This window comes from Agelaius tricolor, unplaced genomic scaffold, assembly GCF_023055355.1.
Source record: "Agelaius tricolor isolate 1412-34295 unplaced genomic scaffold, bAgeTri1.0.p SCAF_7, whole genome shotgun sequence".
NCBI classification, from domain to species: Eukaryota; Metazoa; Chordata; class Aves; order Passeriformes; family Icteridae; genus Agelaius; species Agelaius tricolor.
In genome coordinates this window covers 95,080-118,097 of record NW_027269267.1, presented here as the reverse complement: position 1 = coordinate 118,097, position 23,018 = coordinate 95,080, and the positions used below count along the sequence as shown (strand labels likewise).

Below are 23,018 nucleotides of genomic sequence, written 5' to 3'. Positions count from 1 at the left end.
GCCCCGCCCAGCCCGGTGCCGTGTGGCGGAGCAGCCGCGGTCGGGCGGGTTCCGGCCAGCAGAGGGCGCCCTCCCGGGCGGAGCCCCCGCCCGCCCGCCCGCCCCGCGCCCGCCGCAGCCGCCGCCCTGCGGAGCCGCCGGGACACGCACCCGGTAACGGCGGGACGGCACCCGCGCCCAGCGGGACAGGTTCGGGAGGCCGCGAGGGCGGCTGCGGGCGACCCAAGCGGGGGCAGGGCCGGACGGAGCCCGGAGGGAGCCGGAGCCAGGGCCGGGGCGGGAGCTGCAGGGGAGGGTTGGGGGGCGCAGGGAAGGGACCGGCGTACAGGGGAGGAATCGGGGTCCAGGGAAGAGCTGGGGGCGCAGGGGAGGGATCAGGGTGCAGGGGAGGGGTGGGGGGCGCAAGGAAGAGTTGGGGGTACAAGGGAGTGTTGGGGGTACAAGGGAGGGTTGGGGGTACAGGACTGGGGGTATAGGGGAGGGTTGGGGGTACAGGGGAGAGTTGGGGGTACAGGGGAGAGTTGGGGGTGCAAGGGAGAAGGGAAGGGATCTGGGGTATAGGACTGAGGGTACAGGGGAGTGTTGGGGGTACACGGGAGTGTTGGGGGTACAGGGAAGGGATCGGGGTGCAGGGAAGGGTTGGGGGTACAGGGAAGGATTGGGGTACAGGGGAGAGTTGGGTGCTGAAGGGGAGGGTTGGGGGTACAGGGGAGTGTTGGGTGCTGAAGGGGAGGGTTGGGGGTACAGGGGAGTGTTGGGGGTGCAAGGGAGGGTTGGGGTGCAGGGTAGGGTTGGGGGTACCGGGAGGGTTGGGATGCAGGGGAGGGTTGGGGGTACATGGGAGAGTTGGGGGTGCAGGGAGGGACTGATGTGGCCACAGGGCAGAGCGGGGCCCTAGCAGCTGGTTCGGGGTGACACCGGGGCACTGTGTCTCCACATCCCGTGCCCTGCCCCGGGAGCTGAGCAGGCCGAGGTGGGCATTGGCCATCCGGGCAGGGCTGGGGCCGCTCGGCCCCGCGGGACTGGGTAGGGGCCGGTGGGTGACAGGAGGGCACAGTCCCGGCCGAGCAGGGGACAGGGTGGGGCCAGCATGGGGTGTCATCGCTGTGGGGTGAGGTCCCACAGGGCCGGGACTAGTGTGGCACATCCTGGGGACCCCTTTTCATGAGGTGCCCCCAAATGGGTGGGGCATTGCGGGTGTTCAGGTGCCGGGACAGGGCCAGTGCTGCTGTGGGTGTGCTGGGGCCATGCTGGGGTGTACGACACCCTGGGTAAAAATCCAGCGTTCTGCATACCCTTCCTCTGGAGCTGCCTGGGGAAAGGGGTGCAGGGGGGACAGCTGGAGGTGCTGGCAGCTAGTGGGGATCCTGCTGTGTCTGGGTGGGCATCAGGTCCAGGGGATCCTTCAGCAGCAGGTTTGAGCCCCAGTGGGTGCATGTCGGGATGCCATATTCAGTCTGACTGTCCCCACACTGTGAGACTCACTGTATGTCCCTGCTCAGCTCGCAAACTGCAGCAGTGGGTCCGACGCTCGCAGCCAGGGGGACACGGGGACACGGGGAGCAGGAGGGAGCTCAGTGCCTGGCTCTGAGCTGGGGTGTCCATGGATCCTCCATGTCCGTGGGGTCCTCCATGCATGAGGCTTTGGGGTCTCTCCATGGCCCACACCAGGCCCAGCCAAGTGGGTCAGGAGGGTCAGGGAGCTGCAGGATCCCGTGCCAGGGATGCTGAGCTCCCCCAGCCTCACTGCCCCACCAGATCTGTGGGTCCCATCTTGAGGGTGCTGAGCTCCCCCAGCCTCACTCCCCCAAGAGCTGTGGGCACCGGGGCCAGCTGTGCCTGGTGATAAGCCCGGGGTGCCAGCCTGGCTTCCTGTGGGTGGCCATGGTCCCGCTGGAGTCACCCGGGGACGTTCCCCTTGGGCTGCGGGTCTGGCTCCAGCCCTGACCTCAGCCTGCCCGCGGCTTCCTGGAGAGCTGCAGGGACAGGGACAGGCGGGAGGCTCCTGTACTTGCTGTTCCAGGGCCCTCCCCGCCGAGGGGGATCGGGGGTCTGTCCCCATGTCCTTACCCACGTCCCCCCGCAGCTGCCATGGACGACATCTTCACACAGTGCCGGGAGGGCAACGCGGTGGCCGTGCGGCTGTGGCTGGACAACACCGAGAACGACCTCAACCAGGGGTGAGCGCGGCTGTGCGGGGCTGGGGGCTCTGCTGGGCGCTGGTTGCTGCTGTCTCCATGGAAAGGCAGGGGCAGATGGCAGGACGCAGCTCCTCCCCGCTGGAGGAAGTTACCGCATCGCTGAGGCACGAGGCCAAACATCCTCTGGCCACTTCCTCACGGCCACAGCCGGGGATCAGCTGGGCTGGGGCTGCCTCCCCTGTCCCTGTGGTGGCGGCTGTGTCCCCTGACCTTGTCCTCGTGTCCCTGTCCCCTCTCTGGGGAGCACCATGGCAGATGTGTGGGCACACAGCTGGGACCACTGGGCTGGGAGTTGTGGGGGCCACTCTGTGTGCCCAGGGCTCTGCTCCCCACAGCCTGTTTGAGGGGTCTTGCAGGACCGTAGCGTCCAGCGTGTGCTCACAGCCATTCAGGAGCACATTTGGGCCAGGCTTGGGGCTTGGAGCATCTGCCTGCAGTGTGTGAGCTGGCACAGTGTGACCCTGCACCATGACCCCAGCCAGGCCACAGCCCTGGCATTCCGGACACGCTCCAGACAAATGGCTCCCTTGGTCAGGCCTCCCTGCCCCTCCTGGGGGTCCCAGGCACATGGAGCTCTCCCAGACCCACAGAAGGTGCCCAAGGAACTGTTCTGTGCTGGGTAGCCCCTGCCTGCAGGGCCATGGTGGTGACAAATGGGGTCTGCTGTGCCAGGGGGCTGGAGCAGGGCTGGGACTGGGGGGAGCCTGGGCTGGAGGGGAGCCGGGGCTGCAGCAGCCCCTCTGCCAGTTCCTGATCTCCATTTAAGGCCTGGCTGCCACCTCCTCCCTTACTTGGTCATGGAGTGGGGGGATGGGGACAGGATCCAGCTGTGATTCAGCCTTGGAGGAGACAGGATTTGGCCTGGGATGGTGGGGCCCTGGTGGGGGTGGGAGTGGGATGGATGTTCAGCCCAGTCCCTTGGCCCCTGCCACTGGTGTTTTGAGAACGATGCCAGCGATGCCCAGGCCAGGGGGCTCCAGCTGAGCAGAGCCCCTGCCACCCTGCAGGGACGACCATGGGTTCAGCCCCCTGCACTGGGCCTGCCGCGAGGGCCGCTCCAACGTGGTGGACATGCTCATCATGCGCGGGGCCCGCATCAACGTCATGAACCGCGGCGACGACACCCCGCTGCACCTGGCCGCCAGCCACGGCCACCGCGACATCGTGCAGAAGGTACCTGGCCCCTGTGCCAGCCCCTGTGCCAGCACCTGCCTTAACCCACCCCTGAGCAGCCCTCCACACTACCCTCGTGGGCCTTGCTCCCCTGGTCACTGTCAGGAGCACCTGGCATGCCCCCAGCACCAATGAGCTCCCCACTCCTCACAAATCCTCCAAATCCCTCTGAGTCCCATGTCAGCTCAGCCCCCTCCCTACAGCTCCCAGTGTGCTGCCCCTGCATCCCCCAGGCCAAGGCACAAGGAGGATGAGGGCTGTCCTGGGCTCATGGGGATGTGGCCTGGGCTTACCAGGACAGTCCTGGGCTGACAGGGGCTGTCCCGTGTCCCCAGCTGATGCAGTTCAAGGCAGACATCAATGCAGTGAACGAGCACGGGAACACGCCACTGCACTATGCCTGCTTCTGGGGACACGAGCAGGTGGCTGAGGTGAGTGGGAGCACAGGCAGGAGGGAGGGCAGGGTGGGAGGGGGACTGAGGGGAGATCACAAACCACAGTCCCTGCTCCCTGCTCCCACAGGACCTTGTGGGCAGCGGGGCCCTGGTCAGCATTGCTAACAAATATGGTGAGACCCCCACAGACAAGGCCAAGATGCCACTGCGAGAGATCCTGAAAGGTATGAGGGTCTCTCAGGACCCTACAAGTGACACAGCCTCCAGCCAGCCACAGCAGGCTCGGGGTGCCACCATCCTTTTCCTCCCTCTGCAGAGCGTGCTGAGAAGCTGGGCCAGAGCCTCACCAAGATCCCCTACAAGGACACGTTCTGGAAGGGCACAACCCGCACCCGGCCCAGTAAGGACTGGGGGTCCCTTGGGGGGTGCCATGGGTCCCCTGTGCCCTGCTGGCACTGCCTCCTGGATCCAGCAGCCAGAGGCATTCATCCCTCTTCCACTGTAGGGAACGGGACCCTGAACAAACTCGCTGGGATTGACTTCAAACAGCTGAGCCTAAGCCACAAACTGAATGAGAACCAGTCGGGAGAGGTGGGTCCCTCTCACCCCAGGTGGGTGCCTGTGCACACTGCCGTGTCCTGGCCCTGCTGGGCACAGCCATTCTGCAGTCCCATGGCCAGGCGCAGGGAGGGAGCTCCTCCCCAGCTCGAGGGGCTCCCTTCTCATTGTGGACCCTTGGTCCCGTGGGCTTCAGAGCCCCACAGGGGCGCCTGGGGATGCTGGGGCCTCTGCACCCCTTTCACAGTGCCTGTGTCTGCTCCTCCTCCAGCTGTGGAAGGGGCGCTGGCAGGGCAATGACATCGTAATCAAGATACTGAGGATCCGGGACTGGACAACGCGAAAGAGCCGGGACTTCAATGAGGAGTACCCAAAACTGCGGTGAGCACTGCACGTGCCTGGGGCCATGCTGGCTGTGATGTGCCTGGGATCCCCACCAGCACTTCACCAGGGCACCTTCTTAGGGCTAGCAGCAGCTCTCAGAGTATGGGGCAGGCAGGAGCCTCCCAGGAGGTCTGTGGGGCCAAGAACGCTCCAGGGTGGTGGCCAAGGGCTGGGAGGCCCTGGGGGATGGCAAAGGGCAACGAGGGGTGCAGGCAGCCCCTTCCTCTTCTTAGGGCTGTCACTTCTCTTGCAGGATCTTTTCCCACCCCAATGTGCTGCCGGTGCTGGGTGCCTGCCAGGCCCCTCCAGCTCCCCACCCCATTGTCATCAGCCACTGGATGCCCTATGGCTCCCTGTACAACGTCCTGCACGAGGGAACCAGTGAGTGCTGGGGGATGGTGTGTTTGGGGGCAGCCTCTCCAGCCACAGCCCTGGCTGGGCTTAGGGTGGGTTGACCCCGTCCCCCCCTTCCCAGATTTTGTGGTGGACCAGATGCAGGCGGTGAAGTTTGCCTTCGACATCGCGCGGGGCATGGCCTTCCTGCACACGCTGGAGCCCCTCATCCCACGGCACCACCTCAACAGCCGCAGCGTCATGGTGAGCAAGCACAGCCCCTCTCCCAGGCAGGGGGCTCTCGGGGCAGGGGGGGCTCTCACTGACCGCCTGCTGCTGTCCCCAGATCGATGAGGACATGACGGCACGGATCAGCATGGCCGACGCCAAGTTCTCCTTCCAGTGCCCGGGGCGGATGTATGCCCCGGCCTGGGTGGCTCCTGAAGGTGAGTGCCCAGTTCCCAGCCCCCCCAGAGCCCCCTTCACCCCCAGCCCCACTCAGCCCCCAGCCGTCCCCCAGCCCTGCAGAAGAAACCAGAGGAGATCAACCGGCGCTCGGCTGACATGTGGAGCTTTGCGGTGCTGCTGTGGGAGCTGGTGACACGTGAGGTGCCCTTCGCTGACCTGTCCAACATGGAGATCGGTATGAAGGTGAGGGGGTGGAGGGATAGCAGAGGAACTGATTTGGGTCAGAGTTAGGGGAGAAGTTCTGGCCATTGAGGGTGGTGAGGCCCTGGCACAGGTTGCCCAGAGAACTCTGGCTGCTCCATCCCTGCAAGTGTTTAGGCCAGGTTGGAGGGGGTGTGGAAGCACCTGGGCAGGTGGAAGGTGTCCCTGCCTGTGGGGGCAAGGTCCCAGTCCTGACTCGGGCTCCTCTTCTTGCCTGCAGGTAGCGCTGGAGGGGCTGCGTCCCACCATCCCCCCTGGCATCTCCCCCCACATCTGCAAACTGATGAAGATCTGCATGAACGAGGACCCGGCCAAGCGCCCCAAGTTCGACATGATTGTGCCCATCCTGGAGAAGATGCAGGAGAAGTAGAGAGGAGGCGCCTCCTCCCCCCTCCAGTGCTGCCTTGCGCCCCCCGCCACCCCCAAGTGCCTTTAGCCCCAGAGCCAGGGGGAGCAGAGGACACCCCTCACCCTGAGCCAGCCACGGACACACGGTACAGATGGCACTGCCTGCGCTGGAGCTCTGCAGGCTCCGGCCCCCCGCCCAGGGCAGCCCCACCCAGCCCAGTGCAGACCCCTAGCCCAGGGCATGGCGCGTGGCCTGGCCGGGCTGCGGGGGGACGGGGCTGTGGGACCCCCTGTCCCCCTTGCTGGGCAAAGCCCAACCCAGGACTCAGCCCCCCAAGGCTGGGGGGCAAGGGGCAGGCCAGGAGAGGCCACCTGTGGTGCCCAGCACTGCCCCCGCTTCGCGCTTCACTGGCCACTTCCCTCTGGCCCCAGAATGGCCACTGGCAACCAAATAAACCTTTGGTATGGAACCAGCTGCTGGGGCACAGGGCAGGGAATGGGGGTGTTGGTTGGGGGTGAGGGGCTGGAGTGACTGAGGGGCTGGGACTCACAGGGAAGGTCTAGGAGTGAGGGTGGGGTTGCATTGATGTGGCGCTGCCTTGCAGCCCACAGAGCCCTGGGCACGAATCACCACCCACAGCAACCTCTGGTGCTCAGTACAGGTAGGGTAGATGGGCACAGGGCCCCTCGGGAGGTGCCTGCTGCAGGAGGGGTGGGCTCAGGTCCCGTCCCTGGCTCGATTTGTAGTGCTGCCTGTGCAGCCCCCAGGGCATTCCCTTGGGAGGCAAGGGGCAGTTTAGGGACAGAGGAGGAGGAGGAGTGCTGGGCAGTTCCTGTCCCCTCACCCCACTCTGCTCCCGCACTGTCGGGAGCACCGAGCCCCCTGTGATGGGCAGAGGGGGTTGAGCATGTGGAGGACCAGGGCCAGCATTAGTGGGCACAGGCACAGGAGCAAGGCTGCCTTCCCACAAAACCCTGGGAGGTGTTTAATGGCACCAACACAAGCCCTGCACACTGCCAAGCTCCCCGTGCTCTACGTGAAGTAGTGTGGCTTCTTCACGTTGATGCCGTACTCGGCCAGCGCCGGCGTCAGGTCCTCCATGGTCAGCGTGTACTTCTTGTCCTGGGGACACGGGGCAGGGGTCACAGCAGGGACAGCTGGGGCTGTGGGACCCCCAGGGCACATGGACAGGCGTGTCCCACTCCCAGAGGAGCTGCTGGGCAGCACTAGGGCATTCCCAGCTCCCCACATCCTATTGCTCTGTGCCCTCAGATGTCCCCGTGCACCTAGCACCCAATCCCATTGGCCTTGTAGAACCCCTGCACCCCAGATATGGCACTAGGAGGGTCCCCAGGACCCCTCACTCCAGCTCCTCCCCAAGCCCAGAGCTGTGGCCACAAGCTCTGTGCCCCCCTCATGTCCCCGCCAGCCCCTCCCCACCTGCAGGGACCCACCGTGAGCCCAGCAGGTTCTGGGATTCCTGCAGCCCGTATTCCTGCCCTGGGTGGCTGCAGGCTCAGCCCCATCTCCAGGAGGGTTCCCCACCTCCCTCGGTGCCCTCACCTTGCTCTTGCTGCGGGAGCTGCCCGAGGCCGTGCCCTTCATCTTGCAGTGCTGCAGCGCGTCGTTGGCGATGTCCGAGATGAACTTCTGTGCTGCCAGCGAGATCAGGCGGATTCTGTGGGACAGGGCCGGTGTCGGTGAGGTGGCAGGAGCCCGCGGGCCCCTCTGCCGGAGGGTGAACCCCTGCGGGGCTCCGGCGACTCCCCCCGCCCCGCGGCGACTCACATGCGGGGGTCCGAGGCCTCAAATCCCGCCCGGTTCAGGTAATACCCCGTGACGGCGTCCGGGATCTGCGAAGGGAAGAGTTGGAACAGCTCCACGGCGCCGTGGGAGCCTTTCCACATCCTGTATCCCGCGGAACGGGACCTGCCCCGTGCCCCGTCCCGTCCCCCAGGAGCCGCCCTGTGTGTCGGTACCGTGGGCGTGTAGTCCTCCAGCTGCATGAGGAAGTCCACGAGCGGCGTGGTGGACACCACGGGCTTCACGTCGCCGTTGGCCGCGGGCGGCACGTACACGCCGTTGGACATGGCCCCGTCCGGGGGGGCGGCCACGGCCGCGGACACCGGCACTGCGGGACAGCACGGTCAGCGCCGGGAGCCCCGCTGGCCCGGCACTGCAGGATAGCACGATCAGCGCCGGGAGCCCCGCCGGCACCGGCACTACAGGACAGCACGGTCAGCGCCGGGAGCCTCGCCGGCACCGGCACTGCAGGACAGCACGGTCAGCGCCGGGAGCCCCGCGCGCCTCGCCGACACCGGCACTGCACGCTCAGCGGGACTCGGACACCCGCGGCCGCCGGACGCCGCTTCCCGGCCAGAGCGGCTCAGGGCGTCCCGCGGGGCTCCCGCGCCCGGGACCCATCCCCCGCCGGCCCCACCGCGACTCACCGGGCCCCCTCGCGCCGGCCGCACAGCCCTCGGTGGCCCGCGCCGCGCCGCCCCCCGCAGCCGGCGCCGCCCCGGGCCCGGCGCTGCCCACGGCGGCCGGGCTGGGCTTGCTGCCCTCGGCGGGGCCTGGCGGGGCCGCCGGGGCGGCGGGCGCGGGATCGGGATCGGCGCTGCCGCTCATGGTCCCGGCACCAGCCTCCGCTCCGCGCCTGCGCGCGCCCGGCCGCTCTATTGGCCCCGCGGCCCCTCCGCCCCGCCCCTCTCGCTGGCCCATTGGCTCTGTCCCGCCCTCCGACGCTCATGGCCCCGCACGCCCCCTGGCGGAGGCGCGGGCACAAACAGAGACTGTGGGCGGGGCTTGGAGTGTTTATTGCCCCGCCTCCTCCAGCCCCGCCCCGCCCCCGGTTCCGCGGCCTTCGCTGTCCGGTGCCGCTGTCCGGTCCGGTGCCGCTGTCTGTTCCAGCGGTCCGGGCCCGGCGCCCTGCTCAGCGCGGCCCCAGCGCCCGCAGCAGGCGCGGGAAGTTGGGGGTGCCCCAGCCGGTGACCGGGTCCCAGGCGGGGGTGGCGCAGAAGCCCTGGCCCTGCACGGTGCCGTCCAGGCAGGACAGGTGGCAGCCCTGGATCACCTGCGGGGACAGCCTCAGTGCGGGGACTCGGGGACCCCCCCGAGTCTCGATACAGCGACCTCCGGAGCACAGAAGCCCCACACAGCCCTGGGACAGGGACCCCAGGGCACAGGGACCCTGCCCATCGTCCCTGGGAACCAGGGACAGCCGTGCCTGCCATCCCTGAGACAGGAATCCCAGGGACAGGGGCCCCTGACATCTGACACAGGGACCCCCACAACACCCCCCATGGCACAGGGTCCCCTCAGGACACTGGCATGTGGAACAGCACGCTCAGCTGCACCCTGGGACCTCTGCAGTCACTGGCCACTGCTGCCTTGGCCACATAAGGGGACCTGCCCCACAAAGCTCACAGGAGCCCATAGACACCACTCCCATGGAAAGGTCAAGGGGAACCCCAGGACACCCCTCCCATGGGAAGGCCATAGGGACTCTCTCCTGCCCCCCAGCAGAACACTGCTGGCCCTGCCCCAGGCACAGCTCTGGGAGCAGGAGCCCCAGGACATTCCCCTCAGCCCCCAGCCCAGCCCCTGGAGCACACATGTCCTTCCCAGCCCCACAGACAGGCCCACCCCAGGCCTCAGCCCAACGCTTCAGGACACCCAAAGTCCCCTCAGCCCCCAGTAGAGCCCCTGAAGCCCCCGTCCCCTGCCCCACTCACATCGTAGAAGGCATCACCGAGCCCTTGTTTCTGCAGCTGATAGAGTGCAGGGTTGAGGAAGCCGAGGGGTGGCAGCCCCCGCTGCAGGCGCCGGTCGTTGATCAGTGCCACCATGCCTGCCACCACCGGCGTGGATGCCTGCGTGGGCACAACCCCTCAGCCCGGGCCCGCCCTGCCGCGGGCAGTGGGAGAGGACGAGCTCCTTACCGAGGTGCCCGAGACCCAGGGCAGTGGGATGCGGTTTGTCACCACCCAGTAGTTGTCAGAGAGCGCTGCCAGGTCAGGGTAGGCGCGGCCGCTGCTGTTGTAGTAGGAGCTGGGGGGCAGCTTGGAGGCTGAGCGCAGGAAACGCCCGACAGCAGCAGCCTGGGGATGGCAGAGCCTGTGGGAATCCCCACTGCCCACTGTCCCCAACATGGGCATCCCCACTGCCCCCTGTCCCCACTGCCCTACCCCTGCAGCCCCTGGGCTGGCAGCACAGGGGTCCCTACCTGGTACTCAGGCAAGGGGAAGACGTTGCTGAAGCCGCCCCCACTGATGTAATCCGTCACCTCCTCTGTCACCAGGAAGGGGTTCTTGAAGGACGTGCCACCCACCGTGGTGACATAGGGGCTGGGGAAACGGGGACACTGCAGGTGGGCACACGGCTGCCTGGGCCTCAGCAGCCACCAAGAGCCCCCTCTGCTACCCCAGCCTCGTCCCACAAACCAAACCACCCCCCGGAGCTGCACAGGCTGCAGCTCTGGGGTCTGTAAGAAGCTGGTGAGGATCCCCAGGTGACCTTGGAGGGCTCAGACCCCCACGAGGCTGGGGCTGGGGCTGGCTGTGCCCCCAAGGGGCTGGGGCTGGCTGTGCTCCCACGGGGCTGGGGCTGGCTGTGCCCCTGGGGGCTGGGGCTGGCTGTACTCCCACGGGGCTGGGGCTGGCCATAACCCCACAGGGCTGGGCTGGGGCTGGGGCTGGCTGTGCCCCCGGGGGCTGGGGCTGGCCATACCCCCACAGGGCTGGGGCTGGCTGTGCCCCCGAGGGGCCAGGGCTGGCTGTGCCCCCGGGGGTTGCACCGACCCCTCGCACCCACCTGGAGGCTGGGAAGCTGGGCCGGAACGTGTGGTTCCCACTGTGCTCCCGCCGGCAGCCAGCACCGTCGTCACCTGCCGACACAGAACAGGTGACAGGGGATGCCTGTTAGTGGATCCCTGTCAGTGAGGGATCCCGCTCAGTGCTCCAGCCCAGTCCCACCTGAGGCGAAGAGGATGGTGAGGCCGCGCGCCGCCGCCTTCATGAACTCGGTGTTGACGCGCTCCATGTAAGCGTAGGACAGGCTGTCCTCGTCGTCCCCGTAGCTCACCGAGTGCACCCAGGGCACTGATGACATGTTGCTGAGCAGCAGCAGCCAGGCCAAGAAGGGCTCCTGGCTCTCGTGGCGCCCTGCAAGGACATCGGGCAAGGGACACGAGGATAGCTCCTCCGACATCAGGGATGGGGGATGGCACAAGGAGCCCTGCCTCACCAGCACCAGCACCAGCACCTTCCTACACAGGGCAGCCCCAAGTGCTCCTTCCTGTGGGCCATGGAGCCACAGCACACCCTGGAGCTCCGTGAGCTCATCCTGGGGCTCCTTACATGGCATGGCACTGAGCTTCAGCTCAGCCCATGGGGTTGGCAAGAGGGTCATCGTCAGCCCAGCACAGGGGGCTGCACTCACACCCCTCTCCAAGACTCTGCCCAGGGCTGCAGCCACATGGGCACCTGTGGACCCAGCAGGACTTCGGCTCCTCCTATGGCAACAGGTCCCAGCAGAGTGGTGCATGTACCACCTCCACACATTCCACCTGCCCTGGTCCCACCCTGCCCTCCAGCCTCGTCACTGGGAGAGGGGCAGAGCCCCAGCCACCCCCACTAACTCTCAGTCACCCACATCACTGCATTTGCACCTTCCCACACCAGTAACTGTGGCGGAGGGAAGGGCAGCACTCTGCTCTCACTGTCACCATCAGGGACAGGGCCACTGTCCTGTGGCACTCACCTGCTCAGCCAGTTCCCAATCTGGGACAGGGACACTGCCCCTAGCACTGTGCCCTGTTTGTGTTTGTGCAAGCTGTTTGGCAATTTGTTTTCCCCAATTCCCTCATTCTCCCTCATCTGCTCCACTGGGAGACTCGTGGGTGGGAGCTGAGCTGCAGCAGAGCTGGAAATCCCCAGGGGAGGAGGGCTGTGCCCTTCCTCATGGGAGCTGAGTGGGGCAGCTGCTCTGCGTGGTGCAAGCAATGAAATCCCTGCTTCAGGATACCCTGGATGTTGAAGGTTCACACAGTTCACAGTCACTACACACAGCAGGAGTGATGTCCCCAGGAGCTGGGAGTGCGGGGTCAGCTCTGACTTGGGGAGCACACAGGGTGCACTCACAGCAGCTGGGAAAGCACCTGGGGCTGTCCTACAGCCAGCTGCCTGCACAGCCCTGCAGCTCTGCCCTCACCCCTCTGAGCACTCCCCTCTCTGTTCCAGCCCCCTCCCTCACACCTCCAAGTGTTCCCTCCTGTGCTCTGGGCACTCCCCTCCTCCCTCTGTGTGCTCTCCCTCCCCCTCCAGGTGTTCCCCTTGCCCTTTGGGGCTGTTCCCCAGTACCTGGATTGCTGAAGACCCAGGTGGAGACGTTGGCACCTGTGCTCATGATGTATTCCACATCCAGGCTGGCCTCCAGCCCCGCTTTGCCGCGGCCCTGGCGCCCCACCACCCGGTCCACCTGCGTGCGGTGGGCAAAGCCACTGCCAAAGAGCTGCATGAACTCGGCCAGGTCAGCTTGGTGAAAGTACTGCTCAAGGAACTGCGGGACACAGAGGGACAGGTTTTCTCCTCTCGAAAAAACAAGGTAACATTTTGATCCTGATACAGGAAATTGCCCAGCACGGGTGTGAGCTACACCAGGCTCCCAGCAGCCACCGAGGGACACCCAGCTGTGCCACAACCCCCGGACCAGCACCAATCCCTGGGACACCCACAGCACACAGGGCTCTGAGCGGGCAGTGGTTACCTGTGCACAGGCCTGGCTGTTGTTGGGCAGGAGCCCCACGTCCCCCCCTGTCATGTTGTATCTCTGGCGCAGGACGGCCGGTGTCACGCCCAGGTGGAACGACGCCCGTGCCAGCTGTGGTGCCAGCTGTGGCTCCTTCCTGGCCCTGCTGACCGCCCTGCGCTCCGCGGGGAACCGGTGCAGCCCACCCACTGCAGCAGAGCCCAGCGGGACAGGAGAGGCTGTCAGGGCACAGAGCCCCCGCAAGGCAGGACAGAGCCCTGGGACTCTCCATCACTGCTCCACTTCTACATGGGCAGGCCAGCAGCAGGGCTTGGAGAGCCCAGCCCTGCAGCCCTGGCCCAGGGAAGAGCCTCTTCAGCCTTCCACGGCTGAGCCACAGCCCCAGCCCGGCACCCCCTGCACTTCTCACAGGATCCCACAGAACAGGGGTCTGCAGCCTCACCTCCCCCAGGGGGGACGTACCAAAGTCCAGGTGCTCGGCGAGTTCTGCAGGGACAGTGTAGGGCAGCGGGGACCGCACCAGGCTCTGCTGGCCCTGCACGTAGCGGTGGAACTCGGCCCCAGGGAGCAGGCGCTCAGCCGTGCTGCAAGACAGGGACAGCACTGGGACACAGGGACAGCCAGCACAGGATGGGACAGGGCTGGGAGAGAGGGACAGCCACCACGGAGTGGGATGACACAGGGGCATCCACCAAGGGACAGGACAGGGCTGGGAGAGAGGGACAGGCACCATGGAGTGGGACTGCACTGGGACACAGGGACAGCCAGCACGGGATGGGACAGTAGTGAGACACAGGGACAGGCACCACAGGGCCAGCAGAGCTGGTTCCAGCCCTTGGAGCTCACCTTGCAGGCAGGTAACACTCCAGAAAGTCAAGGGTGGTGACACTACGGCAGTCCTCTACACCATGGCCCTGCAGCCACTTCAGAACTGTCATCAGCGTGGCTGGGGAAGGCTGGACCAAGTCCCTGAGCTGCTCCAGGGACAGGTACTGCCCTGGGGAGCACAGAGGGGTTAGATCCCCTCACGGCCCCCGGGGATCCAGGGCCTCAGGGATGTGGCCGTTACCGTATCGCGGGGACCGAGGGTCGGAGACGGCCTGGACCAGGCGGGCGAGGCGGGCAGCGCCGCGCTGCCGCAGGGCGAAGGTCAGCTGCACCGGCTGCCCGGGATCCACGCGGCCGGCGTGGGCCCAGCCGGGGGGCACGCTGCAGGGGGGCGGTGAGCGGGGCGGCACCGGCACCTGCACCGGCACCCGGCCCGGCCCCCGCCCCGCACCTACCGGAACGGCTGATCCCGCTCCAGCTCCAGCGCCAGCCCCGGCGCGCAGCTCCAGGCGGCCGCACACAGCGCCAGCACGGCGGAGACCCCCCAACACCTGCAACGGGCTCAGGGGAGCACGGGCAATGGCACAGCCGTGGGGAACCGGGACCGAGCGGGGACCGAGCCCGAAGCCGGTCTGACTGCGCCTTAGCCCGGGTCTGGGGAGCCCCGCCGGAGCTCCCGAGTCCCAGCACCGAGGACGGAGCCTGTCGGAGCCTGTCTGACCCTGGGGAACCCCGCCTGACCCGCGAGCCCTCGCCACCGGGGAACCCCGCCTGACCCCCCGGGCCCCGTCCCCACCGGGGAACCCCGCCTGACCCCCCGGGCCCCGTCCCCACCGCCACCCGGGAGCCCCACGGACACCCTGAGCCTCCGTCACCCGGGAGCCCCGCCGGACCCCTGCGTTCCCCATCGCCGCCGGGGCCGGAAGGCGCCCCCGCCCCGGTACCGCCCCCGCCGAGGGGTGTCCCGGTGTCCCCGTGTCCCCGTGCCCGGGTGCCCGCTCGGTGCCCGTTACCCCCGCGCCATGCCGCCCTGCCGCCGGTCACGTGCGTGTGCGGGCGCGTGACTCCCGCCACGTGGGGACACCAAAACAGCACCCACGTGACCGCCCTCACGTGACGGGCGGAACCGCGCGCCGGCATCGGGCGGGGCGGGACTGGGCACCGGGAACTGGCACCGGCACCGGTGCGGGCTCGGGGCGGGCACGGCACCGGCACCGGCGGAGCGGGACTGGGCACGGCACCGGCGCCGGCGGGGGAGTACTGGGCACGGCACCGGCACCGGCGGGCGGGGACTGGGCACGGAACCGGCACCGGGCGGCGGGGCGGGACTGGGCAGGGCACCGGCTCCGGCGGGCACTCGCTGCTTGCCGGCCGCCCCGAGAGGCGGCTCACCCACGGCCCCGGCTGCCCCCTGTTCCCGCCCGTCTCCCGGCGGGATGCGGAGCGGACAATTGCCGGCGGGACGGCTCGGAGCGTGTCGGGCTGCCGGGCTGGCAGGGCTCCCTGCGGGGCCGGGGGCCCTGGGCTGCAGGCAGGACGAGAATCCGTACGGGGCTGATGTTCCCGGGCTGCTGCGGCGGGAGGAGAGCCCTTTGTGAGGCTGGGGGTCCCGGGCCGGGGTCAGGGGTCCCGTGCAGGAGGGGCTGCTGGCCACAGCGCAGGAGATACACAAAAGATAACAACCATTAACGAACATCAACTCCAGACACCACCCTCAAACAGGAAACCAAACACTAAGAACTTTGAAACTTGGGACCAATGAACCAATGAATTTCTGTGTGTTTTGACTGTATAAAATATGTGGAAAATCTAGTAAAATTCATGTGTCATGGAATGATTTTCTCTGCACAACCCAGGACATATGTGGATGAAACAATTTCTGTTGCACATCCTGGCCAGAACAAAATCCTGGCCAGAATAAAGTAATGCCTTGATTCTCTAACAGTAAAAACGTTGTTGGGAGATTTTTGGTTTTCCTGCAGTTTCGGTGACAAGCCCAGTCACACAGCACATCCCACGGCTCCATCCAGCAGTTCCCAGCTGTTTTCCTGCTTCTGCAGAGCGGGGTCCAGGCCAGGAAGAGACAGGCAATAGGAAAACCACCTGCCCGGCCGTGGCTGCCAATTCCCCTCACTGGAGCAGTGCCAGAGGTGTCTGTTCCTGCCCCCCTCTGCTGCCCTGGCCTGGCAGCCCTGGCCATCCCCTGCCCGCAGACAGAGGGGGACCCAGCTGCCCTGGCTGCAGCCCGGGGCTGGGGGGCTGCCAGGGCTGTGTGCCCCATGTGCAGTTTGGGGATGGGCTCTAAGTGGGATGGGATTTGCAGGGGCTGCTGTCCGGCTCTGTCTGGACAGCCGGGATTAAGGTGGCCAGGCAGAGCTAATCGTGTTAGGGAGCATCTGCTGCTGGCCCGGTGCTCGGAGGTCAGGCAGCCTTGGCGTGCTCTGGCTGCAGCCTCGCTCCCCCAGACCTCGTGTGCAGCTCCTGCAGATGGGGTGATGAGTCCCTGCTGTGGGCAGCTGGGTTTTCCTGAGGCCAGGAACACCAGAGGAGCACTGAGGGCAGCCAGCATGCCCACTGTGCCCCAGCAGGGAGCTGGAAAGGGTCGGGTGGGCATGGAGGAGCAGAGGGAGCCCCAGGGACACCATCAGGGACGGGGTGGCCCTTTCCCCCTGCCCCGGCTGTGCTGGCCTGTGCTTACCCCTGCAGTGTGAGGAGCCCTGTCAGACTGGGGGGACAGGAGTGCTCCCCTGGCCCCAGAGCTGCCAGCAGGGCTGGGCATGCCTGGGGGGCTGCAGAACAGGCTGGGGCTGTGCAGGACAGGCTGGGGCTGTGCAGGACAGGCTGGGGCTGTGTAGAACAGACTGGGGCTGTGCAGGATCACTGTGGGATGTTGGAATCTGAGAGCTGAGGATGGGGAGTACACAGGTTGGTTTGGGGAACAACAAAAAAAGGAAAGCAGGGAAGGCAAGATGGAAGTGGCTGATCATATGGATGGTTGATGGTCACTGCTGGGTCTGGCCACATGCAACACCTAACAGCTGCACAGCCACTCCTGGGTGTCCAGCTCCATTTCCCGGGACTGGGGGGCACTGTTTGGTGAGAGGAACCTGTGTGGCATCTGGAGATCAGCAAAGAGCCCTGTGCATGTCTGTGTTGCCCAATAGGGATAAGCAGAGCCAAAGCTGCTGCTGGGCACACTGGTGGGAGCACTGGGATCCCTGGGGCAGGTCTGTGTGTGCTGGCTGTGATGAGGCCATGCCTTGGGGAATTTGTGTGTCCGGGTGTCCTCAGTGGGGATCCAGGAACGTGAGGTACCTGCTGGGCACACGACGTGTCCAGGTGTGGCTGCTGCAGCTCTGGGGGCCTGCACTGCCCTGCCCACAGCCCCCACCAGAGCCAGGGTACGGGATGGGATAGGGATGCCCGTGCCATGTGGGACCAGCTGTGTGCACGTGTGGAGACATGCCTTCCATGTGTGCCTGTATGGAAACACACCCAGCCATGGAAACATAGCCAGCCTGGCTGCTGGACAGCCCCAGGGCCATGGTCCTTCACTGACCCCTCAGGAAAAGGACTTGGCAGGACGCAGCCATGGATGTGGGACCAGAGCCTGGCCAGCCCCACGTGAGCCCTGCATGGGGCAGGGCCACTATCCCCCCACCATCAGCCCCATGGGAACATGGTGCCAGCCTGACAGCGCCCAGGACAGCAGGGATGGGGCGGTGTCTGTACAAACGTGTGGTTTATTAAGGCATTTTTGAGACGTTGGCACTTGGGTTCAGGCTGCACCGAGCGGCCCCTGCGCGGCCGTGGGCAGCGCTGGCACATGCAGCTCCACGAGACACAATACAAAAGGTACAAATGAGTAAAAACAGGAATTGTAGTACAATGTGTAAAAATAAATAACTGGGGGCTCGGTGACCCCAGCCCAAAGCAGGGTGCGTGTGTCTGGCCCTTCCTGTGGCGTGCAGGGTGACCCATCTGTGTCCCCATCCCAGATGTGCAGTGCAGCTGGGCTGTGTGGACAGCCCAGGGGCATGGGGCACCCCAGCATGGGACTGGGTAGCCCTAGAGTGCCCCCACAGTCCTGGGGGACACAGGACACCCCCAGAGTGTCCCTACAGGGCCTGGGGAGAACAATGTGTTCCCACGGTGCTTGTGAGCAGGACACAGAGGGGATGGGGTGCTCACTCCAAAAGCCTCTGTGGGCTGTCCCTGTCCCAAAGCAGAACCATCTCCTCCTCCCAGGGCACCCCAGGCCCCTGTGGGTCCCCAGCAGAGTGGGCATGGCCCTTGGTGGGGCCCCCTTGGTGCCCACTGTTGCAGATGCCTGTCCCCTGTCACTGCCCTGTGCCCAGGACAGCACCTGGGACCAGCAGCATGTGCCAGGACCCCATGGCACAAGGGGGATGAGAGGCTGACTGTGACACATGGAGCTGCAGCCACAGATGGTTCTTCCTGGGAAAGGGGGGACGGGCAGAAGTGATGCATTTGTCTGCTGTGACAACCCCTTTGTGGCTGGGGCTGCAGCCATGCCGCACGTGTGCTGGGTCTGGGGAACGTGTGATGGGAAGGAGCTTCCTCCCGGCTCTGCTCAGGCACAGGGTGTCCCCCTGACCCCCAGACACACCCCTGAGCAGACTGGGCATTCAGGGCTCTGTGGGGCACCCATGCTGCTCCACCCTGGCTCTGCCCCCATGGCCGTGTGGGGATCACAGAGCTCAGGGCTCTGTGGGGCACCCATGGCCGTGCAGGGATCACAGAGCCCAGGGCTGCACTCCCAGGGCTGTGACGTGGGAGCAGCTCCCGGTGAGCAGCAGGCTCAGGGAGGGCCGGGTGGGGTGGGTGTGCTGTGAGGGTGACACTGCCTGTGTGAATGGCTGTGCACGGTGCTGGGAGGAGATGGGGACCGGCCCCGTGCCAGGGGCTCTGCCCGGGCTCACAGCATGCATGACAGGGGTGCAGAGCAGCCCTGCACAGGGAATGGGGCCAGGAGCAGGGGGTGCTGGCACCCTGACCATGTTCTGCAGGTGGCCCAGACTGTCCTGGGAAGCAGTCATGCAACAGGGCCCCAGGGAAGGCCAGATGCCCAGTGTCCCCACTGTGCTGTAAGACAACACACTGGGTGATGTGGCTTTTTGGGGCAGCACTTCCCACCTGTGCTGTAAGAGAACATGCTGGGCTTTTTGGGGCATCACCTCCCACCTGTGCCCCTGCAGCTGCAGGCTGCCTGCAGGGACTGAGGGTCACAGCAGCCATCCCCACTGCTGCTGAGGCTGGGCTGTTCCTGTCAGCTGCACACTGCTCTGCCAGCCCCATTGTGCTGACTGTGCCTGGGCACTGTCCCTGCCTGGGACCCTTGCCCAGAGAGGCACCTGCTCCCAGGAATGGGATTCTGGTGCTGAGCATGGCAGGCGCCTCCCTCCCAGACCACAGGAACCATCCTGAAATTCTGGGCAGGAGATTCCCTGGATGTGTTACCTGCAGTGGGTAGCCAAAGGGCTGGAGAGACCTCAAAGGCTCTCTTGTCCCTGCCCAGCTACAGCCAGGCACCAAGGTGTGGGCACTGCTGCCTCCTGCTGCAGCCAGCCCGGTGAGTGTCCCCTCCCAGCCAGCTTCATTCCCACAGGCAGCATCCGTGCCCCAGGGCATTGCACCCCTCCCGGGACATCACCCGCCAGCCACGGGGCATCGCCCCCTGCCCTGGGAGCTCCGAGGGTTGCAAGGGAAGGCTCAGGGTCCTCCTGCACCCAGGCTGCTGCATGGCCCTGGGCAGGGCAGGGTCTGGGCCTCCAGCTCCCCTCAGCTCCCCATCGCTCCCAGAGCACCAAGTACCGTGAAGCACCATCGTGCCCAGCACCCATCTGAGCCACATGGACCATCACCCCGGGCTAAGCAGCACACGGACCATCACCCCGGGGTGCCAGCACTGGGGTCAGCAGTCCATTGGGCACCAGCCAGCACAGGCTCTGCCAAGCTGGGGGGAGGGGCAGGGGCCACGGCCCCCAAGGGCATTGGCAGTCCCAGGGCCCAGGCCAGGCACAGCGCTGGGAGCAGGATGAGCGCCCATTTTGGCAGCCCTGGGCTGGGCCCCACTCCGGCCCCACGGCTGCGGGCTGGGGCAGAGGAGTCCAGGGCCCAGCTCTAAATCCTGAGCTCGGCCTCCTCAGGGGGCTCCAGCGAGTGCTCAGCACTGATGGTGGAGGTGGATGGCCCCTGTGAGATGCCGAAGGGCGAGACCACCGGGGAGCGGGCAGCCAGCGGGGACAGCGACGGGGAGAAGCTGGGCGACATGGCAGAGGAGGAGATGGAGCCCTCGTGGCTAATGGGCGAGCGGCGCAGGGAGGACGGGTGCGGGAAGGTCCTGCCTGGTGGCGGCTTGGGGGGCACAGACTTGGCACCTGGATGGGCCACTGAGGTGATGAGGGGCGGGGGGTCGATGCGGGGCTTGGGCTCTGCCTTGGGCTTGGCTGGGAAGGGCTTGCGCAGGGAGCTCTCATCCTTGAGGCGGGCGATCTCTGTGAAAACACTGGCCAGCGGCTGGAACTGGGGACACCAGTTCAGCAGGTAATCCCAGTTGTAGCTGCCGCGGAGCTCCTCATCGCTGGCCACGATGGCGGTGAGCGAGCCCTCCACGGAGGGCTTGCCGTCCTCGGGGAAGGTGTAGTCCTGGGGCTGTGAGGAGACGCTGAGGCCGCAGCGGACGCCCAGGAAGGCGCTGCCTCCCCCATCCTCGCGGTACAGCTGCAGGGGTGGCCCCGGCAGCAGCAGCCCAGAGCCCTTCTTGCTCTTGAACCATTGGGCACTCTCCAACGCAGCTGGCTCACAGGAGATGTCGGAGAGCTGGTCAGCATCCTGCTGGATGCCAGAGTCAGGGCCGCGGGCAGCGATGTGCTCCTGCATGGAGGCTGTAATGCTGGCCACGCGTGGGTACTCGTTGATCATCCGTATCTCGTCATCCTCAGCAGCTTCAGCAGAGCCACGGCCGCTGGAATGCGAGGGGTCCAGGGAGCCGCCCCGCGTGTAGGGCCCCGCCGGCTCAGTCCCATACCCTGGCAGTGCCTGGTGGTAGATGTGCTCAGCCCCGGGCAGCGCTGGCTCCTCATGGCCCAGCTTCTGCAAGGACCCGCTCTGTGCACGGGCCAGTGCCCCCTCTGCCTCTGCCTTCTTGTGGCCCCGGCGCTGCCGGGAGCGCACCAGGGCCAGCACAATGGCCACGGCGGCCAGCACCACCACAACGCCCAGTGAGGCGGCCACGGCCACCAGCAGGAGGTTGAGGTCAGGTGCCAGGCCAAAGGAGGTGTGCGTGACGTCAATGGTGACCTGCGCAGAGGCCACACGGGAAGCAGGTAGCGGGCTGCGGGCCTGCACCTCCAGGCTCATCTCCCGTGGCTCCCTCTTGGCGCGCCCAGCCCCAGCTTGGGGCTGGCTGTCCACACGCAGGTAGATTGAGCCCGTGGTCTGGTTGATGGCAAAGTATGGTGAGGGCTTTGCCAGGGTGTACAGCACAACACCGTCAACCCCCTCATCCTCATCCGTGGCCAGCACCCGCCCGATGCTCTGCCCTTTGCGCGCACCCTCAGGCACCTCGAAGTTGAAGGAGGGGCTCAGGAAGATGGGATCATACTCATCTTCCCCCGTCACCAGCACCCGCACAGTCACAGTGGCCGAGGCATTGCCAGCGTCAGTGGCCCGAACCAGGAGCTGGAAGGCTTTGGCTCGCTCATAGTCAAAGGTGAGGCGGGAGCGCAGCTCCCCAGAGCTGCCATTGACAGCAAAGGCGTCCCGGCCGTCCCCCATGCTGGGGTCCCCCAGCGCCTGCTCCAGCACCATGTACCGCAGCTCCCCAAAGGTGCCACTGTCGGCATCCACAGCACGCAGTGTGGTCACCAGCGTGCCGGGGGGCAAGTTCTCCCGGATGCTGGCGCTCAGCACCTCCACCGGGAAGTACGGCTTGTTGTCGTTGATGTCCTTCACCTCAATGGCCACGGGGACCAGCGCAAAGTGCCCGCCCGGCGTGTCTGTGGCCCGTACCACCAGCGTGTGCAGCGCCTGGGCCTCCCGATCCAGCGGCCGCGCCAGGCTCAGGGCGCCCGTGCTCTCATGCAGCTGGAACAGCCCGTGCTGGTCACCCGAGCTGATGGTGTAGTGCACGCGGCCGCGTGGCCCCGAGTCGGCGTCGTGGGCAGCCACGCGCAGCAGCTCGGTGCCGGGCAGCGCGGCCTCGCTCACCGCTGCACGGTACTCGGCCCGGCCAAACACAGGCGGGTTGTCATTGACGTCCTGCACCGTGATCAGCACGGGCACGGTGGCACTGCGCTGCGGCAGGCCCCGGTCCGAGGCCGCCACTGTCAAGTTGTACACCGGGATGGCCTCGAAGTCCAGGGGCTCCACCAGCACCAGGGCTCCCTGCGTGCGGAGCTGCGCCCCGGCCTGGGCCACCCGGCTCTCCACCTGGAAGGCATTGCCGCCGTTGCCACTGACGATGGTGTAATCAAAGCCGGCGTTCTCCCGGGAGAGGTCGGCGTCGCCCGCCTCCAGCATCAGCACGGTGGTGCCTGGACGCAGGTCCTCGGGAACGCTGGCGTTGTAGCACGGCTCCTGGAAGCGGGGGCTGTGGTCATTCACATCCAGAACCTGGAGCTGCACTGTGGCCCAGGATGAGAGGCTGGGAGAGCCGTGGTCGCGGGCCTCCACCACCAGGTCCAGGGTGGGCTGGCTGGCGTTGAACTCCACCTGCCGGGTAGTGAAGAGGGTCCCTGTGGAGCACAAAGCCAGGGTCAGCATGGGAACCAGTGGGAGCTGGGAAGGATATCAGCTGGAGGAGCATTTGATGGTCACCCTGCTGTGTCTGCTTCACCAGCCACACCAGAAAGTGACCTCCTGAGGGTTTGAACACAGGCAGGACGGGGCACTCCCCTCCACAGGCAACCTTAGATTGACCCATGAGAGAGGCACACAGAGCACCAAGCCCACGCACCATTGCTGGGGTCGATGGCAACATCAGGGCTGGGCACAGCCAGGTGGAAGGTGATGTCCCCATTGCTCCCTGAGTCGGGGTCGGTTGCACTCACAGTGAGGATGACACTGCCAGCAGGTGTGTGCTCTGGCAGCAGCACCTGGAAAAGGAAGAAACCACAGTCAGCATCTGGTTCTCCCCTGCTCAGAGCCCCCAGCATGCCTGGGATGGGGGTCTGGGGCTGGCGAGGCAGCCAAAGTCAAGGGCACCCAGCCTCTCACTGGCCAGGGAAACCATACACAAGGGGTTTGTGCTCCTAGGCCCTGCAAGCATTCCTGGGCTCCCTAGCCCCTTGCCTGGGCTTCGGTGCTGCAGCACACGCTGCCCAAGCCAGCCTT

At 66.3% G+C, this 23,018-nt stretch overlaps 4 protein-coding genes across 7 annotated transcripts in view; 1 reads left to right on the top strand and 3 right to left on the bottom strand.

The window, feature by feature from the left end:
- Positions 1-21: 21 nt before the first annotated feature.
- ILK (integrin linked kinase) lies at positions 22-6,531 on the top strand. 3 transcript variants are annotated; one of them, XM_071429983.1, is made up of 13 exons: positions 22-153; positions 2,087-2,180; positions 3,209-3,374; positions 3,710-3,805; positions 3,897-3,993; positions 4,086-4,169; positions 4,275-4,360; positions 4,599-4,708; positions 4,965-5,092; positions 5,187-5,308; positions 5,391-5,490; positions 5,565-5,695; positions 5,934-6,531. In XM_071429983.1, exons 2-13 carry the CDS (start codon positions 2,092-2,094, stop codon positions 6,081-6,083), a joined length of 1,359 nt encoding a protein of 452 aa, XP_071286084.1. In that variant the 5' UTR covers positions 22-153; positions 2,087-2,091; the 3' UTR covers positions 6,084-6,531. The 3 variants fall into 3 exon arrangements, with proteins under 3 accessions (XP_071286084.1, XP_071286083.1, XP_071286085.1); XM_071429982.1 differs by having other exon boundaries at positions 59-189; XM_071429984.1 differs by lacking the exon at positions 22-153 and adding an exon at positions 855-973.
- Positions 6,532-7,023: 492 nt separating this feature from the next.
- Positions 7,024-8,725, bottom strand: TAF10 (TATA-box binding protein associated factor 10). The gene is made up of 5 exons (XM_071429990.1): positions 8,513-8,725; positions 8,042-8,193; positions 7,851-7,915; positions 7,626-7,740; positions 7,024-7,184 (listed from the first exon to the last, which is right to left on the bottom strand). The coding sequence occupies exons 1-5, from the start codon at positions 8,691-8,693 to the stop codon at positions 7,095-7,097; spliced, it is 603 nt and encodes a 200-aa protein (XP_071286091.1). The 5' UTR covers positions 8,694-8,725; the 3' UTR covers positions 7,024-7,094.
- Positions 8,726-8,863: 138 nt separating this feature from the next.
- TPP1 (tripeptidyl peptidase 1) lies at positions 8,864-14,766 on the bottom strand. Of its 2 annotated transcripts, XM_071429981.1 has the most exons (13): positions 14,675-14,763; positions 14,117-14,212; positions 13,903-14,042; positions 13,680-13,830; positions 13,296-13,417; positions 12,831-13,021; positions 12,425-12,623; positions 11,039-11,227; positions 10,878-10,950; positions 10,291-10,411; positions 10,007-10,165; positions 9,800-9,937; positions 8,864-9,138 (listed from the first exon to the last, which is right to left on the bottom strand). In XM_071429981.1, the coding sequence occupies exons 1-13, from the start codon at positions 14,683-14,685 to the stop codon at positions 8,998-9,000; spliced, it is 1,731 nt and encodes a 576-aa protein (XP_071286082.1). In that variant the 5' UTR covers positions 14,686-14,763; the 3' UTR covers positions 8,864-8,997. The 2 variants fall into 2 exon arrangements, 1 of the variants encoding a protein (XP_071286082.1); XR_011679644.1 differs by lacking the exon at positions 8,864-9,138 and having other exon boundaries at positions 9,802-9,937; positions 10,007-10,181; positions 14,675-14,766.
- Positions 14,767-17,386: 2,620 nt separating this feature from the next.
- DCHS1 (dachsous cadherin-related 1) overlaps positions 17,387-23,018 on the bottom strand; it is a 43,924-nt gene continuing 38,292 nt past the window's right edge. The window contains exons 20-21 of the mRNA XM_071429973.1: positions 22,642-22,780; positions 17,387-22,420 (exon numbers count right to left, since the gene is read on the bottom strand). Of these exons, the coding sequence (XP_071286074.1) occupies positions 19,806-22,420; positions 22,642-22,780 (2,754 nt within the window). The 3' untranslated portion in view covers positions 17,387-19,805. The remainder of the gene's footprint in view (positions 22,421-22,641; positions 22,781-23,018) is intronic.